Source organism: Chiroxiphia lanceolata, chromosome Z (assembly GCF_009829145.1).
Source record: "Chiroxiphia lanceolata isolate bChiLan1 chromosome Z, bChiLan1.pri, whole genome shotgun sequence".
NCBI classification, from domain to species: Eukaryota; Metazoa; Chordata; class Aves; order Passeriformes; family Pipridae; genus Chiroxiphia; species Chiroxiphia lanceolata.
The window spans coordinates 71,706,902-71,732,679 of record NC_045671.1 but is presented as its reverse complement, the minus strand read 5'-3'; the positions used below and the strand labels follow the sequence as shown (position 1 = coordinate 71,732,679).

The 25,778-nt window shown below is 40.6% G+C and overlaps 1 protein-coding gene across 4 annotated transcripts in view; it reads left to right on the top strand.

Moving 5' to 3' along the window:
* Nucleotides 1-4,026: 4,026 nt before the first annotated feature.
* The window catches only part of SYK (spleen associated tyrosine kinase), a 50,144-nt gene continuing 28,392 nt past the window's right edge, over nucleotides 4,027-25,778 (top strand). For 3 of the 4 annotated variants that reach the window (XM_032675972.1, XM_032675971.1, XM_032675973.1), the window contains exons 1-3: nucleotides 4,027-4,161; nucleotides 23,150-23,595; nucleotides 25,015-25,175. In XM_032675972.1, coding sequence (XP_032531863.1) covers nucleotides 23,182-23,595; nucleotides 25,015-25,175 — 575 coding nt within the window. In that variant the 5' untranslated portion in view covers nucleotides 4,027-4,161; nucleotides 23,150-23,181. Of the gene's footprint in view, nucleotides 4,162-23,149; nucleotides 23,596-24,428; nucleotides 24,473-25,014; nucleotides 25,176-25,778 lie in introns of those variants that run through there. The other variant, XM_032675974.1, reaches the window with a different exon arrangement.

The window sequence follows — 25,778 nt, the reverse complement described above, 5'->3', positions numbered from 1 at the left end:
CATCATAACTTGCTATTGTATATGCTTATCCTTCTTTCAGCCATTGTTCTTAAACAATGCACCATTCCCTAATACACGCTTAAAAAGACACAATATTGCTATAAAAACAAAAGCTAGGACCAGTAACTGGGCATGGGCATATGGTACAGGAAGTCATAAAGACTGGACTGGCCCAAACCTACATCTTCATTTCAACATAACTATGTATTTTTTAAAGCCATGTAAATTCAGAACACATCTTTTCTCAACTAATCCACAATTCTAGTCTGCACTGACCCACACAACATTTTAAATGTGGACATCACACCCACTCGTATCACGATCTTTTATATGTAGAAAGTACATCCTAAAACTCCTCTTAATCACTAGTGAGCAAAACTTTCAGCACTTGTATAACAGGTCTATATAATAACTGTGATGCTTTTCTTGGTTTAAGGTAAAAACAGGGGGGAAAGGTGATAAATGTGGCTACAGCATACCAAAATATGGTATGAAAATACTTATATAGGCATGAAATAAAAGAGTTATAATTACAATTACTGTGAACCAATAAAGATCCCATCCCATCCAAACCAATCTATGATTCTATGATTCTATGATATTTGCTTTTGTGTCACAACGCTGCTTTCAGGCTATTGACTTTTGATTTTCTCTAAATGTTGCTTACTGCTGTTTTGCTAAAATGGAAACTCCGCTTTCATCAAAATTAAAATGATGAAGATAATAAATAACTCCTAAATAGAATGCATTTTTTTTTCAAACCATGACTGAATTCAATGAACTGTGCACAGATTTTATATGTCTTAAGCAAAAGGAGTCACTTCTGCATTCTTTTTGTAGAGACAGTCTGTACAGTCCCATCTTATTAACACTGATTTCTTCTATCATAGAGACCCTTTGCTTTTAGCTGTAGGTATGGTCACATGTCAAGAATTTGGACCTCAGTCTGTCAGTGGCATTGTCTCTCTTGTTGCTATGTGTTTTAGAGAATTTGACATTCAACCAGACAACAAAGCATCAATTTAGCTACAGCATTCCCTACTACGGAAATGGACATGGCATTTTAGAAAACTGTCAGCTTCAACCTGTAATTACCTGAAGAGAAGTCACCCTAGTACCCCCCGCGCTGGAGCAGAATTCTGCCAGTGCAAACAATGTCTGCAAAAGTACGTCTGCAAATTGCAGTACATCTGTAAGACAAAAACCAACCTAAAAATTCCCTCTGGAGAATGAAATAAAAATTAACCTCTCAGTATGGCAGCTTAGTTGGAGGAAGGTTTATTTCAACATACCTTCTGGTATTTTCTGTTCCCTGTAACAATGAAAACAGGTACTAGGAAGGCAACAGAACAGAACTTCAAAATTCCAAACTCATGAATTTTGGAGCAGCTCAAATACATAATTAGCTTTAATAAATTATACTAATCCTAGAATCAGTAAAGGAAGGAAATTAGATTCAGGCATATTCTTTTAAGTCGTTTAAGCAAACCATCATGCCTCCTGAAAACAGAAGTCTTTCAAACTGTATTGCAATAATGGAAGCATTGAAAATCCCTCACATGCTCCGAAGAAGTATGAAGTATTACAGAATTAAGTATTGCAATTATTATACTGTATACCTAGTGGGAAACTATGTAAAAAATATTAGTTTCTATTGTACCTATTCATATTTGGTAGGAGATTCCACAAATTTACTAAATCTTTCCTGAAATCCTGGATTTACACTGATTAAATTTTGCCAGAAAAAAGAAGGAGTTATTTTACTTTACCGATTACAGGCCTTATATAGAGTTGATCACAAATCACAGGAAAGCTTTGGAATGATAATATATATCTTAAGATATGCTAATATGTAACATTACATGCAAAACATTAAATAACATAATTCAATGTTGTGAGAGCCTTACCAAAAATAAGTATAGCAGAACTCAGACACTGGTATTAAATCTCATGCAAAATGAAAGAAAAAGTAAACTGTGGACAGCCTAAAAGCTGTTTACTTCCCTTACTGGTATTCCCCTCTCCTGCTGTTATAAGCTGAGCCAGGTCAGCAGCCAAGAACCCACACAGCTCAGTTCTCTCTGCCCAGCAGGACTGAGTATAGAACAGGAAGATCAAAAGCAAGAAAAGCCATGTGTCAAGATAAAGAATTTAATAGACGAAGAGGGAAACCAACCAACCAAAAAAAAAAAAAAAAAAACAACCAAAAATCACAACCAAACCAAATGATGCAGAGTTGGTCACTCACCGCCTCCCAAAAGCACAGTGATGACCAGAAAGTCATTGTGGCCACCTTGGAAGAAGCCCACATTTTTCCATCCTTCATCTACCCCCAGTTTTGACTGTCAAGCATGACAGGGGCTATTCCTTTGGTCATTTGCTGGCAACTGTCCAAACTCTGTCCCTCCCAACTTCTTGTGCACCTCTGGGGACAGGGGTAGAATGAAAAATGGAGAAAACATTGCCATTGTGAAGCAGTGTACAGAAATAGACAAATTATTAGTTTGCTATCAAACTAATAGACAAATTAGCTGTTTGTTACTGTTTTAGCCAAAGTCAAAGACATAGCACCATACTGGCTCCTGTGATGAAAGTTAATTCCTTCCCAGCCAGGTCCAGTAGAATTGCTTATGTATAACTTAAAGCCATGCAGTATTGATGATTTTTTTTCACCAATTTGAGACTTCTCCTTAAAAAACAGATCATAGTTCATAATGACTTTACAAAAGCTATTTCCTGCAGATTATGCTCTGTTCACATTTGGATGTTGATAGGAAAAGAACAGTGCCATCAAAACAGGTCAGAGAATTAGGTTTTCTAAGTTATTATCTTTTTTTTTCTAATGTGGAGACAGTGCCAATAAGAACTACACTGCCACTACAGCAATTACCAAATGGACCAAAACCAGAGACCTTTCTAACTGGCATGCTATATGAGAGATTTGTACTTTGGGAGCTCTATTAGTCATAAAGTGGGTGTATGGTCCACTTTGCAGTAAGGAAAGAGAGCCAGTGTTTTCACGTAGAAAATAACGCCTGTATCCCACATTAGTGCTTACACCAATTTATTATGGGGAAGAAGGAAGTGGACTTTTCCTCCTGCAAGCACTGCCCATCATGGGACACCGTGCCATGTCATGCAGCACAGTCACAGCTGAAGGAGACCTGCCCACTCAGGCCTCAGCCAAGGCCCATCATGCCACTCATCAGTCCTGTATGAGCCACATCAGGATCAATCTGTCCTTGGGCAGTCCCTGGCAAAGGATAATGGCCCCTTTAGGCTGTGTGGTCTCATCTGCCATGGAAATTAATTCCCCGTCACACAAGATGCTGAGGAAGCCTTGAAGAGGGACTTTCCTTCAGCTCTCTGTCTGGGAACACTGGAGTCTCCACACCTGGAGTTGATCGAAATATAGCATGTTTTTTTGTGTGAAATATAACAGGAGGGAAGATACTGTGCTATGATAGGCCCCTGCGTTGCTCCAGAAGGAAACCCTCTAAAAATCTTTTTCTCACCAAAGTACCGAAAGACACAGAACTTCAGTATTCCAGAATTCACCAATTCCCAGTCGGTGTGTGCACCAACATGCACCCATTCGCTTCTCCCTTCTGAGAAGCCCACATCTCACACACTTCGATCCTCGACCCCCAGCATGATGCTGAGCAACGGCATGTCCATCTTCCAAGGCCAGATGCCCGCAGGACAAGAACCCAAACCGCAGGGTACCAGGGAGAGCCGGCACGGCGGGGTCCCAAGGACAGCTCCGTCACACGGCGCCCAGGGTACTCACGTCACGGGGCCCCGAAAAGCCCGTGCCGAGGGGTCCGGAGGGGACCGACGGCTCCTCACCCCCGGGAGAAGCGACGCCGACGGGTCCGGGGGCTGCAGCCGCCCGTGCCCGGGGTCCCTCTCGGCGGGGCCGCAGCCCGAAAGAGGGGTCCGGGGGGGCGCGAAGGAGGAGGCAGCGCTCGTCCACACCCCGCTGAGGAAGTGGCCGCGGCTGCAAAAAAACGAGGAAGCGGCGGATCCGGCGGCGCGGAGAGAGGGTCCATCGGCGCTCCCTCCAAGGCTCGGCACGGCAGAGCCGCCCTGCCCAGCGCTCCATCCCTGCCGGCCGAGGGAGGAGGCGGCGGAGCGGGGCCGAGCGACCCGCGGGCAGCGGTGAGTAGCGGCCCGGCCGCCAGCACGGGGAGCCGGCTGGCCCGGCGACACCGCCCTGCCCCTGCTCCGGCCTCCGGAGCCGCGCAGGGCTGGGGCCGGGCCGGGCCGGGCCGATGGGAGCGGGCGGCGCTGCTGCCGCATCCCGCGGGGTTCGGGGTGTCGGGGAGCGCGATGAGGAACCGGCACAAACGGGAGCCGGAGCGCTCAGCAGCGGGCGGGGAGGGAGGGATGGGAGGGAAGCGCGCTGGGACGCGGGACCGCGGGCATCCGTGCCGGGGAAGGGAGCGAGCGGGCGGCTGAAAAACGCACCACCGCCAGCCTGAAACCTTCCTGTGCTTCCAGTGGTTCGGGAAAATAAACGCCGCCAGAAATTTAAATCTAAAATTTAGGAAAAAAAAAAAAAAAGAAAAATTGTTTTCGCTGTGTCTCGGTACGTTATTGTGCTGGCAGGTTTTAAACAAAGACAAGTGTACGCAAAAGTAGGGCTTGTGTCTAAATGGTGTATAACCTGTCAAAGCTTTGATGCCTGACAAAATGTCTTTAAAAATGCGGGTTTTTTCTTATGAAACTTCCCTATTCTGTTTCCCAGAAAACAACTGTAGTTAATGTTTTACTAGAAGTGTTAAAAGTAGTTGATTCTGGAAGTAATTTCTCTTTGTGTTATGTGTTCCACCAGCATTATTCAGTTATCTTTGTTAGCACTGTACTTCGTAAAACTTTATGTTGTAGTTGTTCAGATGAGTTTCAAGTGATGTTATTTCGGACAAAGATAAACAATACTTTTGTTAAGTGAAACAATCGAGTAGAAGAGTGGCAAGTGGACTCCCAATCTCATCAGGTTACATGATAAATCAATTACTAAAAACGATTTTAAAACGAAATTATTTTTCTTAAGAGCATTAATATCTTCTAAATTTTTTTAATGTTCTTTTCTGTTAGGTTTCTTTCATGCTCTTTTTGTCCACGGAAGCTTAGATCTCCTGAGCCCTTGAGTTGAATCCACAGAATAATCCATGGGAAAAAGCATCCAGTATAGAACTACTATCAGCATGTGTAATTTTGCAGGCTTGGAGGCCATAAACAGTAGAAGTGTAGGGTAAATTAAGGCAGTCCACTTAGAGGAACTGTGACTTCTTTTTTTTTTCTTCATCTCTCAGTTCAGCACTGAGCGATAGACAAATAAGGAAGTTTGAATGCTGTTTATATTGTGACAGTTATCCTGTGGGGGAGAAAGATTATAGTTATATATATGTATATTTGAACTAAAAGGTTTGAAATAAGCTGTGATGCTTAAAAATGGCTGAAATAGATAAAAGTATATAATTAAAAGTTTCACATTCACTTGAGATACCTGTGAAATATCAAGTGAAATAGAGTTGACATGTTCTGGTTTTACTTCTGTTAAAAAATATTAACATTTTGTCAAAACAAAGGTGAACTGTGCAGCTTTCAATTTTGCACAGTGTTGCAATTATGATAAAAGAGAAGAATTAGATCCACAGTCACAGGAAGAAAAAACCTGAAATTTATTTTTAGAAGTAGCTAGAAGTTTATGTTGAGCACAAAATAACAGATTGGAAGACTGATGGTGAAATTATAAACTGGTCTTAAGCACCTTTAAAGATACCAATGACCAAAAAAAAAAAAAAAAAAGTAGAATCATTTCATTAGTCTCCTATCCTTTCTTTGGTATCTGTTATGCCAGAGGCACTAGAATTGGGAGAAATCACTTCTGAAATGTATGTTGTGTTCAGAACCATAAGTTTTTTGAGGTTTTTTTTCCTTTTTAATCCTTTTTCAATATACAGTATTTAGCAGAAAACAATGAGTCTGTTGTTGTTGCTGTTTTGAATACTGTGACTATAAGAGATTTTTTTTTTGCATCTGAATTCACTGAAGATTCTAGGTAGTGTCATCCTTTTCCCAGCTTTATAGACTTTGGGATAAGTGCCTCAAGATTTGTTGTGTACAGATTGTACCAGAATCTGCTTTCAGTTGCGTGTGTTTAGCTCCAGAATAGCACAGCTGAAAAGGGGAACTTGTCTGGGTTTGTATCATAATTACAAGGAATACAAGACTTATCTTTAAATGTGAGTAATACTCACAGAAAAATCATTCCAATGAGCTGTTTAAAACTACTTCTTTTTTACTTAAATGTACAAACATGCTGAAGTGAGTTGCTCAGATGGGACAGGAGTACTTGTACCATTCAAGGAATCTGTTAAATAGCTGAAGATGCACTTGAAGGTGTTTGTGAGTGTCAGTAGTAAGGTTCAGTCATAAGATTGAAAATTTCTCACCCTGCAAGGATTTACACAATCAGGTTCTTAATGTTTAATTTAATTAAAAATAAAAAGGTATTTTAAATTATATAGAAACAATTTTGTAATCCACTTTAACAGTAGTTTTGTTTGCATTTGATGAAAGAAGAAAATCTTGGGGGAGGAGGAGAAAGCAGCTCACTTTATGTCTCAGCTGGCACTTCTGGAAACGCTTTTACAGAAAAACATTCTTAATGTCTGCACCACTTTTACCAACAAGCATTATTAATTTCTGCAGTTGGATTTAAGCATTTTGACCACTCTTGCGAGAAAAAGAAGCCTTGGGCTTTGCAACATCCTTCCCTATTCTTTTATGTGGTAGAGCATAGTACAATACACAGTTATAGATATTTATCTGAGGCATAGTGAAAAAAAATTGATCATAAAGTTTTTGGTTTGTATTTGCATTTTTCTCCTTTCATTTAAGGTTCCAGCAGCAAGGTTACATTGTTAATATTGTCTAGCTTTTAATTTCATGGCACAGGGTAATGTGTAGGCATACAATTAAGCAGAAGAAAACCTTTTGCCACTGACTTCTGCCTTACATGTTGGGGTGATGGGAAAACATCAGCACTGTAAGTGCAAGAAGTGTGAAGGAGCCTATAAAGAAAGCCTGCACCAAAAAGAAAAAATTCCGGGATTTGCTGTAGGAAAGGATAGTTGATGTTTGACACAAAAATATCACCTACCTCGAAGAAATAAAATAAAATTTAGTAGTTTTTCTTTACATTCAAAAGTTAAAATTAGATTGTAACTTCCTGTACCTGCACATACAATGATTATTAAGTGGCCACTTCTTTAAAAGCAGCTCTTCTAAAAATACAAGAAAAGGTAAAAATATTTTTGAGACTTATGGAGATCCTAATGTTCTAAAGAAACTTCAGTATATCCATATTTGGACCAGTGTTATTTAATATCTTCATTAATGACATATATGAAGAGATTGAGTGCACCCTCAGCACATTTGCAGAGGACACCAGGCTGAGTTGTGCAGTTGAGTTGACACTCAACTCAACTTACACCCTTAATGGTGGGATGCCATCCAGGGGGACCTGGACAAACTCGGAAGTGGGTCCATGGGAATCTCATGAGGCTCAACAAGATCCAGTACAAGGTGCTGCACCTGGGTCAGGGCAACCCCTGGTATCAGCACAGACTGGGAGATAAAGGGATTGAGAGCAGCCCTGCTGAGAAGGACTTGGGGGTGCTAGTGGAGAGGCTGGACATGACCCAGCAATGTGCACTCACAGCCCAGAAAGCCAGTTGTGTCCTGGGCTGTATCCAAAGCAGCCTGGCCAGTGGGGTCAGGGAGGGGATTCTGCCCCTCTGCTCTGGGACACTCCACCAGGAACACTGCATCCAGCTTGGGGTGCTCAGCACAGGAAAGACTTAGACCTGTTTGAGTGAGTCCAGAGGAGGGGCACTAGGTTGATTAGAGGGATGGAGCACCTCTCCTGCAAGGAGGGGCTGAGAGAATTGTTCAGCCTGGAAAAGAGAAGGCTTCACAATGACATAAATGCTGCCTTCCAGTACCTGAAGGCAACCTACACGAAAAAGGGAGAGAGACATTTTACAAGGGCAGAGTGACAGGACAAGGTGCAATGGCTTAAAACTGAAAGGGAGTAAGTTTAGATTGGATATTAGGAAGAAATTCTTTGCTGTGAGGATGGTAAGGCACTGGAACAGGTTGTCCAAAGAAGTTGTGGATGCCCCATTCCTGGAAGTGTTCCAGGCCAGGCTGGACTAATCTCTGGACAAACCAGTCTAGTGAAAGGTGTCCCTGTCCACAGATCTAAATGATCTTTAAGGTCCCCTCCAATCCAAGCCATACTATGACTCTATGATAAGCAGAGTGCCATGAGCCTTCTGTTTATAACAGGTATCAGAGCAACTAAAGGAAAATTAACATGTATTAGAATCTAAATACCAGGGTACAGGAGTATGATACAAATAGTTTGTCCAGTTTCACTATCACTCAGTGTGCAACAGACTGAGGTTGCATTGTATTGGTTGACCAGCTAGGACTAACCTGTCATTCCTCCAGCTTTGTCCTAGTTTGCTTTGGGATGGCATTCCTCCAGACAGGTAATGATTGCCAGGTGTCCTGAATGGACAAAATGTCTGGCAATATTTCCAACAACGGTTCTTCTTTTCAAAATGTAAAGAGGCAGCAGAAGGAATCTTTCAGCACTGACACTGAGTAGAGGTAAGATGTGAGGTGCTAAAAGCTTCGGTAAAGAAGCAGGACTTTAGGCACTGTAGTATGTAGGTCCAGACATGTAAAACCCTGAGGCAATGCCTAGGTCAGGGGTGAAGTTGAGATTGGTGGGAAACACAATTGTAACTGGGGATAACTAGAGAAAACACATTCAGGAAGTGTTAAAGTAGGATATGTATCAAGGAAACAGAGATACAGTCGCTTAAATATCTTAACATCGTAAATCCTTGTCTTAAACAACAGATTCAGTAAAATGAGTAAGGAATCACCATTAAGTACATCAGCCACAACCTATTCTTAGTCTCTTGGTTAGTCTTCCTCTTACTTTTTCCTCTCTCATTGGATGAAATAATGAAGTAGGTGAGGGGAAAAAAAAAAGAACAAACAAACCAAAGAGGAGAAAACCACAAAACTTTCAAGACCACAGCGTCTAGAACATAAAGAAGCCAAGGTACTGTCTTTTAGCTAAAGCCAGTCTGACTGAGAGCATCCATGGGATGCTAGATCTAAAATTGTGCTGCTGCTGTACACAGAGTGGGTCATTCTGCTTTAAAAAATTCTGGTGTGGATATCAAAATTGACTCAGTTTAAAACAATGTCTACATATTTCTTACAAACTAAATTTCTTGATTTTTTTTTTTTTTAGAGTTGCCTGTAAAGTTAATTTAATAGTCTAGATTCAAAACTGAGGTTAGAAATCGGCTATAATCTCCCCCTCCTAAATTCTTGTAAAATACATTAGAGATAAACTTAAACTGAAAAAAAATCTTTTCATCCTTTTTTTTTTTTTGAAAGACTCTAGAAAAGGAAGCTGTTGTGTACACTGAAGTGTACTAAGCAGTTGCCTGTGGATAAGTTCCTACTCTGGGAAACTCAGACCAAATTTGATAACTTGAATCACGAAGTTTTTTCTAGGAAAATAAATAAATAAAAAAAAAATCTTCAATATCATAGAATAATAGAATTACAGAAAGGTTTGGTTTGGAAGGGACCTTAAAGATCACCTAGTTTCAACCACCCTGCCATGGACAGGGACACCTTCCACTAGATCGAGTTGCTCAGTATCTGAAATATGGGGAATGTTAAGTAAAGGAAGCAACGTTAATATGATCATCTTTGACATAAAGTGTTAGATTTTACTGCTGTATTACGAAGAACACATATGAATTCCACAGTGTTTTGCTCAAAATTTAGTAAAGTAAGCAGGATGTTTAAATAAGGATTATTTTTGCAAATCAGACAATGGTATTTGAATGAGTGGAGCATCTTGCAACTCTCTGAGAATGATCATTTATTGAAAATAATTATCAAGAGTTAGAGCACTACTCTGAATAGTTCTGGTCATACACGCAGCAGGACACCCCAGAACTGAAGTGGTCGTCTAGGGAGGCTTTGAGTAACCATTCTGCCCTCATGTTATCATGTGCAGTTGGTAAGGAATCTCATGCTGCCTTGGATGACAACTGTGTGACAGTCTTCATCCAGTGGATGCATCAAAGATCTGGCCTGCAAGTATTTCTATGCACAGAAGTACAGGAAAAAAAAATCCACTAAGGCATGAGTGAACTCAAAACTACTGGAACACGCTTTCTGCAAAGGGTGCAGAGCTGTGTTCACTTGGAAGCAGTGGTGTGTTGAGGGAAAGATGTCATGAAGTGTGAAATCCGTTTGACTCTGACTCTCGAGGGACAAGTTTCATCAAGTGAAGGCAGCTTTTGCTCATCCTGATGTAGCAGCTGGCCATAGTGACAGTCTCCGATGGACCACGTAGCAACGTAACCCTTGATGCTGTGCAGAGCACAGCACACCATGAGAAAAGAAGCCTGACCATGAGCTATTTTTTTCCAGCCTGGCAGTTTGTCATGCAAGAGATAAGGAAATACTGCCTATTGGCCCAGAACACGCCCAGGCCAGGTGCATCCTCTCCCTGCCCAGAGTGATAAACAGCCCTTGTCAAGGGTGTTTAATTGGTCCAGGTGTTGCAAATGGGCTGACTCTCTGGGAGGGGAGGAGACAAGAAGGTTTGTGCCTCTCTCTCTCTCTGTCTAGCATTTCTGGACCATTCTATGTTTTACATGAGGGATGGGGTTAGGTTGGAGTTAATCCAAGTTGGTTGTTTGCTGGCTAAAATGGGTTCCTGCATGCTAAGAGGCTGTTTGATCCACTCTTTATACCAATAAGAAGTAAGTTTTATCTGTGCTGCTTATTCTGAGGATGAAGGTTGGTATGGGGAGAGATGCAGACTTGGTCTTTTCTGGATGGCTGGCTGATTGACTGATGAGCTAATTGGTGTGAGGGGTCTTTTCTTGTATGCAGTCTGTCTTTTTTGATGTGTGTGTCTTCACAAAAGCTAGTCAGGAAAAGCTGGTGCCCTTGCTGGAGGATACTATTTTTGGAGATAAACATTCCTTTGATCTGTCTCCTAATTAAAAAGTTGTTAAGTTAAAAATTCTTTACCGTGAGGGTGATGAGGCACTGGAAGTTTGCCCAGAGAGGTTGTGGATGCCCCATCCCTGCAAGTGTTCAAGGCCAGGCTGGATGGGACATAGAACAACCTAATCTAGTGGGAGGTATCCCTACCCATGGCAGGGGGGTTGGAACTAGGTGATTTTTAAGGTCCCTTCCAACTCAAGACATTCTATGGTTCTAATTATTACATAGATTTAAAAAAACTGGTCCTTCATATTGGCAGTCAGGCTGTGTGAGCTAACATCGCATCTTCCTTTCAAAAAATAAAATTGCTTGCCCATTCTTCCATAATTCTGGGGGTGTGAATTCTTTCTGAATGTAATTGACAGCAGGAGATGAGCTATTTGTGCTTACGGTGCCTCTATAGCAGAAAATTAACCTGGCTAAAGGCTTCTAGCAGGAATTTTTCAAAGAATAATGTAACACAGCAAGGGGCGCTGGGAAGGCTTGATTGGTTTTGTAGAAACTTTCCTATTCTAAGAGTATGAAAAGCAAGTTATTTTTGTTCTTGCAATAATTTCTCTGCTTTATATATAAAGCAAGACACTGAAGACTGTTTCAGGTCACAAAATAATTGAAAGAGGAACCTGCCTAATTTTGCCACTCTGACTCACAGTGAGCCCAGTCCACTGAGGCATCTCTTCAGCAAAGGCTTTAGTGATCTCAGACAAATGAATGAAATACAGTTGTGTTGTTTGCTTAATAATAAGCCATGGCTAATATTCATGGCTGAGCAAATGAGACCATTGCCTACATCTGTAGCCCCTGACTAGGAACCGAGTAGAGACAGACAGAACTGCACAAAGAAGTGAAGCTCATACCCTTATAATAGCTTTGGAAATATCAGCCTGCAACAGTTAAAAAACTAGTTTAAAAAAACATTTAAATGAAGATACTGGAACCTAAAATTAAACCTATCTTTTAGGTCTGCCCACTAGCAAAACCAGAGTGGTGTTTATCCTGAGTTTTGAATGACACACATGGCATTTTGCTTTAGTCCTGTGATTGCTATCAAACTTAGAGACTGCTGTAATAATGTTGAATTTCTGCTGTGATTTTGGGGGTTTTTTTTGTTTGTTTTTTTTTGTTTTTTTTTTTTTTTTTTGTTGTTGTTTTTTTTTGGATGGAGCTTTTCTTTCACCTTTTGTTTCATGTAGCAACTTCCTTCTAGAACTGATGATGCTTTATTTCTCAGGGATGCCTTGTTTACCAGTGATTTTGCTAAAAATGTCACAAGGATTGCAAAACAAATGTATGGATTGTACATCCATCCACACTTAGAGCCTGATCCTTCTTAATGAAGCCAGTCTTCCTCAGTTCTCATGGTAATAAAAATTCACAGTATCACCAGCTCTGTGCTCAGGGCTTCAGTTTTCTGGATTTTTGTGTGTGTGTTTGGAAATGGGGCAGATATTCCAGGTTTTGTCTTCCTGGAAAAAGAAAAGTATTTTGATTCAGCAATGCTGTTGGTGTAACATTCTGGTAGATCTCCTTTGTCTGGCAACTTCTTTGTGAGTTGTGAAAAGCAACTGAAAGCAGTGAACCTTGAAAGATGATTTTGGAGTAATTTGTGGCAGGGCAAAATTTAGTGACAGTTAGATGTGTCTTGGTTTTACTGTGCTATCCTGTCCATAACAGTTTTGTCATAGATGACCCTGTAAAAACGAAAATATATTCCACCTGTAAACGTGCAATGCTGTCATGCTTAATGTCACTGCAACTTTGAACCTGAAAATATCCAGGCCATTGGGTAGACAGTTCTATCCCTTTTTAGTGAACCTCCTTTCAAGTAAGCTGATTTTTTTTGTTGTTTGTCTGTTTTTCTCTTCACATGTGTTCACTGACTTTGTAAGTTCATTTCACAGCTCCCTATGTGCAGCCAAAGTAGCCTCTGTGGCACATAAAAGAGTTTTACTTTTTACCATAATTCTGGAAAGGAAATAAGTTTGAAACAAAACCAGAAAGGAAATATATATTTATATATAAATAAAATATATATTACGTAGCCAAGCTCAGTAGTTCCTGAAGTATTGAGGAGTAGTTTTGGGCTCTATGAGAAAGACTTTTGTAACTGCATCCCAACCCAGGTTTTTTTGGGGTTTTTGGCCAACATTGGGAAGAAACAGTTATCCCAGCGCTCTCCTTTGGTCACTACAGAGCCACAGCTGGTGTTGGTGGAGGTCTGTCTGTGCCAAAGAAGTTTGTTCACATCTTGTCACAGAAGGAAAATGAGAGACTAGAGAAGTGTCTGCCTGCAATATATTGAATGTTTTTGTTCAGATTCCAGCTCATCCCTAATGGTTCCATTGCTTACATGGTGGTTTTATAGGGACTGATCACAGTCGAGTACTTTGTCCAAAAGGGAGCAGCTTTCCACACAAATGATGCCACCTGTTTCTAGGCTTAAATGCTTGCTTTGACAAGAGGCATCTTTAGCCAGAGGCAATGTTTGTATCTGTGACAGTTGTAAGAGTTGAAACGGAGGCAAGGGAACAACTAACAGGCCATGATGAGGGTGTAGAAGGAAGTGTCGATATTTTTGTGTAAGTGGTTTTGGTTTTTCTTTTTCTAAAGGAAAAAAAAGTAGGTTTTTCGGATTTTTGTTTGGTTTGTTGTTGTTGTTTTCTTTTTGCGTTTTTTTTAATATGTGTGAAAATCATAGGGTTCGTACTTCTAGGGAAAGAATTACTGCAATGCATAAACACCTGGCTTTTTTCCCCCTCACTGTTTTGATAGTATACTGAGCTTTTTAAAAGATCAAAGATGAAAAACCTTATTAGAGGAAAATTATGACACACAGAAAGATTACCAAAGACATGAAAGTCCTAAAAGAGAGGTTCTGTGAGAGAGACAGTAGATTCCTAGCATCAGTGAAGAATGGTTTTTAGTGATTAATGCTCCTCCATGGGATCAGTACAGAAGTTTATGTAGAAAACCCCTGAACAGAACACGAATGTTGTGGTGCTTTTTCTGAGCATCTGTTTGCCTTATAATAGGGCAGTAATTGTGTTGACAAGTCAAGTAGTATTTCCTCAGGAAATATTTCAATAGCTAGAGTGCCTGGAGTAGTCTGATGATATCAGAATGTCAGATGCAATTTAAAGTAAATGAGGGCATTTCTGGCATGCTTCAGTTGAATAGAAAATATCTATCTATCTGTCCTCAGTTTAGATTAAAATTACTCCAGAGAGTAAATCCAAGGGAAAATATTTCTGAAATCGCAGGGGTTATAAGCTAATGGTAATTTTAGTTGTGTTCACAATATTTTTTTTCAATTCCTCTTCTGAATGACTCTCTGACACGGGGGGAGATAAACGGTGTTTTCCCCAAACCTACTAGGTGAAATAGCAATGCCACCTGTCTAGCTGGCTTTTTTTTTTTTTTTTGTTCTGATGTGGCCAAAATTTACACGAAAAAGGGCAAACACCATTTTCTCTTGAGCTGAGAAAGGTGCTAACGAGGCCACTAACACCAACCTCCCACAGACTGGACAGTCCCAATGTTCTGATAATAACTGATGGTGTTATTAAACCCATTTTGTGAACTCCCCAGCAGAAAAGTCTTCTAGGCCCAAAGCTACCACATTCCCTGTTTTTTCCCAGACAGACTTTAATGAATATACAATTCTGATAAAGAATACATCTCAGTTTTTAAAAACCCTGCCAGAAACACTGTGGTTGTCCTTAAAGCATTGCAATAAATCAGAAATATCTCAAAGAAAGAAAATACTTCTGAAACTGGACTGTTAGAAAGTAAAATATGTAACTTGACACCCAAGACTCGTATGTCTGATAAAAGTACTAAGGAAAGAGGCCAGTGTTGAAGAAAGAATAAAAGTGAAATTTGCTAAAAAATAACACATCCTCTGTGTATCTGACAGCGTTGGCCAGGAGCAGACGTGGAACCACAGGAAAGCCTTTGGAGATAAAAGAAGACATATTTTTAGGGTCTGAAGTAAGGTAAAAAACAGTGCAGCATAGCTTATACCATCAGTAAAAGAATGCAGAGTTCAGAGAGAAGCGTTTGATTGTACGAGGAGAGCTTCTCACGGAGAAGTTGGAGAAAACACATGGAGAAGGAGGCCCAAGCACATGAGTGGTGGGAATGTTGCTGCAGGCTGTAAACTGGTTAGAGACACAGTAGATGCAGACTGAGACACACTGCCCTAAAAATCAACACCCAGCAAGGGCACTTCCCTGAAGAAGGTCAGCAAACTTAAAGAAATAAGCTGGTGTCAGTTTTCCCTTTCAGAAGTACTATGCCACGTCCCCTTCAGTGCAGTGGATGGGACATTGTTTGGAGATGTCTACGAAAGTTGCAAAAATCATCAGTGTTACAAGCAGAATTACATAGGATTTCAGATTTCTTCAGTAGGTCAGAAAATTCACTCTAGTGTCCTGATCAAACTCTACTTAGTTTGAATTACTTGAGAAAATGATATTCTGCTTCATTTCCTTCTGTAATTACTTTTAAATATTTACTGTATTCTTCCTTTATTCCTGCATAATTCTCTCATAAAAAGTCCTCTCCTAAGATCTGGATAGAGATTAAATCTTCATGTTTATGCAGAAAGGTAAAGAAGACATTTAAAAGTAATCTGATGAATCAAATTAAGACCACAATTCAACTGCCTATACACAGTGGAAAGTGATTTTAAAGGTGAAAAAATGAGAATAGAACAATAATTTAAATCCATTTTATTTGTTAAAATACTATAAAAATGTAAACTCTTTAACAGTGAGGCAATAGCAGTGGAATTATAATACTTTGATGGTAGTTATGTCAGAGTTTACATCAGTTTTGAGTATACCATTAAGATTCTACTTAAACCCTGAAAGAACCAAAATATTTAATATAGTGCATGAAGTCACCATTCAATGTTTATTTCTAATTCCATTCATGCTGAATTCCTTTCAGCTTTCAAGTGTGTTACATAAGTTGAAAATGTAGAGAAGACTCTTATAACAAAAACTTGTAGTGTTTTTCTCAGAGGCACACATCTTGATTCCAGGAATCCCAATTAAATAAGAACTTTAGAAAAAATGCATATTCACAATGTTCTATTATTACTGATGTTTTTCTGTGTGTGACTAGGGAACTGTTGAAGTTATGTTGGTGCTTAAAATATCACCCTGTCCTAGAACAGATTGTTTCAGGACGCATATTTTCATCATTCTGCACTGTCTAGTGAGCCTTATACATCCTTATGCATGCAAAAGGTACTTGCTCTAAACTTTACCTTCGTACATTCCTCACAGAATACTACTTTGAAAAACAAGGAAACACAAAAAAATAACTGTTCAAATGAGGAAGTTATTTGTAACACTGTTTCACCACTACATGGCTTTTGATCTGTCACGTTTCAGTCATTTTGCTTATGGATGAGTAAACTGATCCATCAGAAGTCCCTAAGTCTCCTTCCACATTTTTGTTTGGTCTTTTTTAGAAAGATTCATACTTCTATTTATATTTTATATAAATATATATATATTAAAGTGGAGATCAATAGGTAAGTAATATTATACTCTTTGCCATGCAAACCTTTCAACAAAACAGTTATTCTCTCTTTATCCTCATCTAAATATATAAGATGAAATAGAAGTAAACTCAGGGTAGCAGTTTTTTTCCTTACGTTTTTAAGTGGGTTTTCCTGAGTTTTGCTCCTCTGCTTTGAGAGAAAGTTCTGCTTCCCTTTATGCATGGAATGTGTGAGATACTAAACTCTTGTGCTATGTCCAGAGCACCCACCGTTTCAACACTGATGAGGAAGCTACCTGAGAGGAAGTGGGTACCTAATTTTCCTGTGTATTTGCATAATAATTTTTCTTTCATGTAGGATAAACTTGATATTTGCATGAATTTGTAGCTTCCTTAAGAATCAAATTTAATGGCCAAAGGGAGAACTGCACTTCAGACCCTCTTTTGTTTTTATGCTCAAGCACATCTCCTGGGTAACTGGCCACACTTCCTTCAGCCTCCTTAAGGGTAAAGCTCTACATTCAGCCCTTCAGGCTCCTAATCTCCATTTTACAGTCACACGTTTGTAGCTCTGCTCACTTGAAAAACTCAGCACTATTTGTCACCTGGAGGAATTTAGAAGAGGGGAAAACTGAGAATCCAAATATGTTTTCTTCCACTGTGTTACTGGCCCTAGAAGGGTATTGTACTCCCGAAAAGAAGGCAAGATTTTGAAAGTCCAACCAAGGAGAGCATCCATCTCAAATTCACAAATTCTTTCAAAATTGATAAGAAATTTTTAACTATTATCTAAAGTTTTGTGTGTTTACTTGGCTCCTTGCATGCCCACAGAACACTACATCAGTCCAAAAATTTCCTACCATTGCTAAACATTGAATGTTCTTCACACGTTGCCTGAAATCTATCAACATTAACCTGTTTTGCCAAAGTAAATCAGGCCTTTGTTGCCTGAAACAGTAATGAATAAATCACTTGTGAAATCTATGAGACCATAAGAATCCTACTGTGGTTCTTTCCATAACTGAGAAATATTCTCTATATTTTAGAAACTTTTTATAGCAGGCCTTCTTATTTATTTGAGCTTGAACTTCTTTATTTTACGTTCTGAAGATTTAAAAGGGCGTCCCTCATCAATACCATTACTGGCATTTCATCTAAATTGCAACCAGTGGATTTTTTTTTTTCCCCTCTCTGTTTTAGGAACTTGTGTCTGAACGAATCATCCTGAAGAGTGTATAGTAAATACTGAGATTAATCTGAGATTAAAAAATACCCTGAGGACTAGCCTGATCTGAAACACATCAAAGTCAGAGTGAATTTAACTTTCAGTAGCCATCAGGATTTTTGTAGCCAGGGAAGGTGAGTTTACCTCCTCTAGCCCTGCCCACTCCCTCTGTTCCCTGTCCACAAACACACTTTTATTTTGGTAGATCTTATTTTCAGTCTAAAGTTCTTTATCTTTTTAAGACATGAAGGTTCTAACATTTTTTTCGTTCTGAAAATAAAGGTATGGCAAAAAGGAACTTTCATTAAATACTTCCATGAAAATAAATTTCTATAGATAACGAGTGTGGTGGTATTTTTGATTTTGACATTTGTTCACTACAGTGTTACTAAGGTGCTTTGAGCAGGTACCTCAGTGCCAGTACCACTCTTGGGATGAGACACACTGGGATTATTTTGTCATTTTTTCCAAGTATGTTGTGCAGTGGTGTTGAAGAACCAGTGTCAATTGTTCATCCACCCAAGTTCTTTCATTCCTAAAAACCTAGCAGAAAATCTCTTCTCTTCCACCCTTCCTGAAAGTGATACTGAATAATTGAAGCCTGCCTTCAAGGGCCAGTTTGCCAGATGTGGGGTGAAGTATATTTATTTCCTAACCAGCAGTAGGTGTGGTGCAGAGTGGAGTAAAAAAGAACGACATGGTAACATAAGTTTGTCTGTGGGAAACAAGTAAGCAGGAGTGAAGGAAACAGGAACTACAGCATTTGAAATCTCCATACTTGTAATGACTTTCAGAGTAATAGAATCAAAGAGTCAGAGAAGAATTTATGTTGGAAAAGATCTTAAGATCATCAAGTCCAACTGTAAACCTAACATTGCCAAATCCAATATGAGACCATATCCCTAAAGCACCGTGTGTGTAGGTCTTTAAAATACCTTCAGGATGGTGACTTAACCACTTCCCTGTTCCGATGCTTGATAAGCCCTTCAGCAAAAAATTTTTTCTGGTATCCTCTCTAAACCTCCCCAGTACTACTTGAGGCCATTTCCTCCCATCATATGACACAGGCAAGAGGCTGACACCAACCCTGCCTGGAGTGCCTGGCCCATGCTACTGTCCCTTGCAGCAGAGTTGTTCTCCCCCATGGCTTCCTCAGTACCTGGTGCCATGTCCTGCCAAGAGAGACATGTAAAGTGACACAGCTTGCCTTATGCAAGAGTGGAAAAGTCGGGGAAGCATCAGAAGGCTTTGGGAGAGGGGAGGCAAAAGAAGAGCCTCTTGAAGGCTGGAAAGCAGCAACAGCCGTGGGGCAGGGCAGAGAGATGTGGGGCTGGAGTGGGCTGTGCCCCTCTCTCTGCATCCCCTTGGAGTGCAGGGAGAGATGGGATGGATGGAGAGCAAGAGGAAAGCCTTAATCTCCTCCACACCTCCCCAGTGCTCAGGCTGAGGTGTGTGAGTTGCATTTGGCAGGCTCTGGCAAGCTGCCAGAGGGCCCAGGGAGATAAGCTGCTCCCTCCAAAACTCCAAGCCCCCACACCATCCCCCAGACACCACCAGGTTAGCACAGGGTACCTGGAAGACGTGGTCAGGGCAGAAAGAGGAACTTGCTGAGAGTCTTCCCTGCTACCAGTGTGCCTGGCACTCTTGCATTCACAGTCCCAGGACATGGGTTCCTATGGAACCCATGGCACTGTGCAGCTGGACAGAGGGAAGAGAGGCACTGGAAGGGGCTGCAATTGCACAGAGCCCAGAGCTGCTGCTGTCCCCTTTGCCAAAGCTGATAGAACAAGCTGAACATCCCACAGGAGCCTGCATGTCTTGTGTGTGTGTCCACAGCAGTCCTGGACAAACTGTGGGGGAACAGGCACTGCTGAAAAACATCAAGGTCACAGACTGTCACAGGTGATGTTACAAGGGTGTCAGGCACTGCCCCATCAGGGAGGCAAATGCTCCAAAAGGGGCAAAGACTAATCCACAGGATGTTTCCCCTTGTTGAACTTTATTAATTTCCTTTCATCCCAATTTTTCAACCCTTTCCATGTCCCTTTGAATGGCAACACAACCCTGTGCCTGTGATGTTTCAGGCACTACTCCCTGTCCTGTACTATCTGTGAACTTGCTGAGGCTGGACTCTTCCCTTTGTCCACTGCCCTCATGAAAATCTTAAATGATATTGACCTCAGTCCTGATCTTGGGTTTCAACTCTACTAACTGGCCTCCAGCTGGACTTTCTGTTATTAGTTGGAATCATCTGGCCCTGCATTATGCTAATGAATGGATCCATTCCATCTGAGGAAAGCTCTGTCTAGTACAGTAAAAATAGTCATTTTGCATAGTATTTTATGCAGAATCAATTTTTGGTGGTGATTTACTGAGGGCTGCCTTGCATCTATTCAATTACCACTTTCTTTTGCAATGAATAGGAAAAAAAAGTTACGTCAGTAGATCAATATGTCATCTTAAACCAGTAACTTTTGGTTGCAGACCACAAGAGTAATAAAAAATATGCTACACGAAGCTCTGTTTTGTAGGGTTGCATTAGCTCTGCAGCTTTGATGTCTGCCTTCCTTGGGAAGGAGGGAGAAGACCGTTGCACAGTTTGGCCAGCTGCAAGCCAAACGGGCTACTAACCCCATTCACATATAACTCGAACTGTTTAATGCTGACTCCACGGACTGCTGCATGGCTTCTGTGGATTTTAATTGTGCCTTCCATTTTACTGTGAAGTGCTAATTATTTTTTACTCCTATGTCTTTCACAGCAATAGAAGCACAATCTGAACTTCTGATCCTTTTGTCCACTTCTAGCCAAGGAGATTGTGCTGGTTTAAAGGTAAACCAGCTGGGGAAAATGAACTCAACCCAAAAGAGAGATTAAAAATCAGAATAACAGTTTAATAAAATAGTACAATAAGTACGATTATACAGACAAACAGTTGGTTTTAACTCACAAAACCCAAATGTATAACCCAGCACCCTGGGGCATGAACAGAGTGGCGTTCTTTGGGCCCCCTGAATCCAAAGTAAAGGGAGAGGGGGAAAACCTGTTGGTGAGAGTGCTGGTGCAGTCTGATCAAAAGTGGTGGTTGCAGTCTGGTTGAGAGTGGTGGTTGCAGTCTGGTTGAGAGTGGTGGTTGCAGTCTGGTTGAGAGTGGTGGTCTGCAGTCTTCCTCTGGATCCCATGAGTGGTTAAAAAAGTCCCAAGACTCCAAGATTATATATTCTCCAGTTCAGGCAGGAATGCCCAGTACTTTCCTCAGGGTGGGGAGTTCCACACTGGGTGTGAGGACAGGAGCACCCTCCTGTCTCACAGGCCTCTGAACACCCAGTTTACAGCCTGAGGAGTCAGGGCTGCTCTGGGCAGAGAGCATTAATAGTCTATTGACAACAGTTTCTGGGCAATGGCATGGAAGGCTGTAGAATACACAGGTTTGGGTTACACCCATCCAGTGATGAACTGGTCTCAGCTGTCCTAACTAGGACAGTGATAGGAGGTGGGAAAAGAGAGCTGCAGTAAGCTGAACAAAACAGAGATGACACATATTGTATTTAGTGTGTTGTATTTAGTATATTGATGTTCATGGGTTTCATATGAGGCATATATGCATACTACCTAGTATACATCTTGGAAAACAAGAATAAAAGATGTCCACTGATACAAAGAAACAACAGTTATTTTCCTTTTATATACTTGCAGTATTGTTTAATTAGCCTAAAATCCGCGTAATACACTACACATAACAGAAGCTCTCACCTATTTGGTGTACTTGAGAATATTTTGATATTAAGTTGTCACAAATGAACTTAAAAGACAAGGAAATAAAAATGCTGGCAATGAGGTTGTGAGCTATTTCCTAAGGAGAAACGTTATCTAACACAGACAATGTAAACATAAGCACATAGTGCTAGTTTTATTCAGCATTTAATGTGTTATTTGAAAGTAATTTTGGGGGATTTTACAGATGTGCAGACAGTAATACTTTGTGGAATTTTTCTTTTCTTTTTAGACAGAAAGGTGTTTGGCTGTTCCTAAATGGCATGCCTTCCTTTTTATGCACCATAAACTGCAGATGTAATGGTTTGGCCAGTCCTGATTAAGCAGTGGTTGGACTGGGGAAGCATTTGGAGTGGAAAGTATATGAATAACCCATAATGTTTGGAAATTATTAATGACTTGACTGGTGAACTTGCGATTACGTAGTCAATTGTGGTTATGGGACACTTCATCTGACAAAAAAAGAGCATATCATAACATATAATAATATAATCCCCTATCTGTAAGATATATTAAACACATATTAGAGATTATTTTTATTGTTATGAATAAAAGAACTGAGGATATTTTTGTTATGATCACTAGTATTCTTCAGAGATGCTGTATTTGGTTCTCATCTATGTTTTTTTTTGTAGTACGCTTTCATAGTATTTCAATATAAGCTGTTTGAAATTTAAACTATTCAAAAAGACAATGTAACTTTTTTTTTTTACCATTAAAAAAACTAACAACTGATAAATCTCTGTGGAGAGAATTGTTAACTGTTTAATTTCATACTTAGATATGGCTTTTGTCCATGCTCAACCCACATGCTTGCATACGCTTCTCTTACAGGTAAAATTTTATGTCATAAAACTATTCTCAGTTAGTCTTTCTTACCTAGTTATTTCCTCTTATTGAAGCAGGCCAATAAAAAGAATGGACAGAGACATTCAGACAAATGATGATGTCAGGACCTCTGTATAGTTAAGCAACACAGCAGACAGGGAAAGAGTTAAAAGAAAGTTGAGCGGTTATAGAAAACCTTTATATTAGTGTATAACGGGGAAAAAGTTGCTATTGAGATTTAAAAACACAACTTCTAACAAGATTAAAATACAAGTGTGATCTTCATTCCAAAATAATTTTTTTAATTACCAACCCTATGTATCACCAACAAAGGCATTACCAACACAGCCTCAAGCTGCACCGGTAGAGTTTCAGGCTGGACATCAGGAAGAATTTATTCACAGAAAGGGTTGTTAAAGATTGGAAAGGCCTGCCCAGGATGGTGCTGGAGTAACCATCCTAGAGGCATTCAGGAAACAACTGGGCAGGGCACTCAGTGCCATGGTCTAGTTGACAAGGTGGTGATCAGCCACAGATTGGAATCCCTGATCTCGGAGGTCATTTCCAGACTAAATAATTCTGTGATTCTGTTAACATGCCGCACGCAAACCACCATTTACTGGTTTATCTGCTGTTTTTCAACTGATACTCATGTCTCTGTCTGTGTATTTTCAGATACTGGGTTTGCTACTCAGAAAAGGAAAGGGATGGCTTCCAACACAGCAAACCCTGCCAACCACTTGCCGTACTTCTTCGGCAACATCACGCGTGAAGATGCCGAGGAGTACCTGATGCAAGGAGGAGCAAGTGATGGACTGTACTTGCTCCGCCAAAGCCGGAATTACCTGGGGGGCTTTGCCTTATCCTTGGCCCACGGAAGGAAGGTCCATCACTATACAATTGAGAGGGAGCTGAGTGGCTCGTACGCTATTGCAGGAGGCAAGTCACATGCCAGTCCTGCTGAACTCATTAAGTATCACTCAGAGGAAGCTGATGGCCTTATCTGTCTACTGAGGAAACCTTTCAACCGACCACCAGGCATTGAACCCAAAACGGGACCCTTCGAAGATTTGAAAGAGAACCTCATCAGAGAATATGTCAAACAAACTTGGAATTTGCAGGTAAAACCAGACTGATCTTACCATGAAGTGGTCTTTCAGCTGGGAGAAAAAGAGATTGCAGTGTTTGTTTCCAGCTCTTGCTGTTGCTAGGTAGTATTTTTTCACAATGGAATCATAGCCATTTGATTTTGAACAGTGGGTTGTTTTTCTTCTCCCCAAGAAATGCAGTAACTTGGCCCTAAGTGTAGTTTTCCTGAAATTTACAAAACTTAGGATTTCTGTGATGTCTTATCTACTACTGCACTAACATATCTCATCAGATTTGGACCAAAAATTAGTAGATGTCATGAACAAGACACAAAAATTGTTTCTTTGATTGCTCTTAGCTCTGAATTTTTATGAAAAGATATTCAGAGAGGCACAGTGATGTGATGATTTGTTTTGCATCCTCCTCTCTTAGTTGGTCTTGTTTCCATGATGCTAATTTAGATTATGTCCAAAACTAAATTTTCCTGAAATGGGAGTTTCTACATCGCAGAGCACTGTCTATACTTCAGTACTGCATGTGCCAAGCAGAAATGTTCCATGTGAAGGATGGATTTTTTTCCTGAGAATTACTATGAAGAAGCCAGTCTTAACGTGGCAATGCTAGTATAGGAGGCTGCAACAGGAATATTATCTCACCTTGGAATGCCATCATGAGTTACCTTCATGAACTCACAGATCTACACAAGGTTTTTAATCTCCTTTGCCACTAGCAAATAACCCTGTGAATTCTGCTCTGTGAAATATGTGGAGCAATCCCCGAACTGGCAAAGGCTGACACTTATTTTCTGCAGAGTTTGAGTTCAGTCTAAAGGGAGGCTGATGAACTCAAGCTAAAAACTAATGAAACTAGGGGGGTTTGCCCTGAGATTCTGGGCCCCGTTTAGAATTGGTAGGTTATAGATGAGATTAGAATTATCGCTTCACTCTAAAATTGGGACCGTTCTGTCTGTTCTGGGGAAATTTGTGTTGATGTCTTTGACATAGACATGCTGCAGCAATGAAAAGCATGTTCAGATTATATCAGTACACTGCCATAAGATATGTAATTTGGAGGTATGTTTGATATCTCAGACTGACACTGTTTACTTAAGTATGTCTCACTAGCATAAAAATAGGACTTTATTTTAAATCACGGTATAGCATATTATAATACAGTTAAATTCTACTGTATTAAGGGCTTCATTTATTGGCTAATTTTCCTTCTTTTTCTCAGAGGTATAGGAAGAACCCCATTTTTGTGATGTTTAGATTACCATACGTTAGTTTTTGGTTTAAAATCTTTACAGAAACCAGACCTTTTCTTCACATGCAACAAATACTCTCGGATGTTGGATGTTCCGGAATCAGTTCCAAAAGGCTGGGAGTCTACCTGCCATGTTTTTATTGCAGAAGATAGTCTGACTGTTCTACCGTGCTTTTACTACTCTCCAGGGCCATGCTCTTGAACAAGCTATCATTAGTCAGAAGCCTCAGCTGGAGAAGCTGATTGCCACCACAGCCCATGAAAAGATGCCGTGGTTCCACGGGAGGATCTCTCGGGAGGAGTCAGAACACCGTATCCTCATTGGGTCAAGAAACAACGGAAAATTTCTGTGAGTGCATTTTTTTTCTGTGGTATTGCTTGTTTGCCTACAGGGCTGCTGTAAAATTCTTCTGAATAAATCTCAGATGAGAACATGCCCTGAAGGGTGGCTCATTCGCAGTGAGAGAACCCAGTCCAGCATGATAGATGTGACATGATGCTTTCTACACTGAGCAAGTGCTTCACCTAACTAAAGATGGGAAACTGCAGCAAAAGCATGGGATACCTGCAGGGGTGTCCACTGGGACCTGCTGGAGCCCCGACAGCCCCTGGCCTCTGCAGCCCCACTGCCAAAACCTGACTACCTGTACCCAATATGTACATTTACTAAACTGGTACAATTATAGGCAAACTGCCTGTCTTGGCAACTGTTGGGATCTGTATCTGCCAGGTCTCCCAGGGACAGTGGTGGTGCTTTGTTGTGTGGGTAAGCATACTGGAAGAAGGAATTGCTTCTACCTTGACAGCACCACCTTGTGTCTACTGCCTACCATCTGCATTTGCCTGGCCTGATGTTGTTTTGTTTTCTGAGAACAAATGTGCCACTCAGGATAGTGACAGCCAGCCATCGGTAAGGACTAGAGCCAGACAAAGACTTCTAATCAAAAAGCTT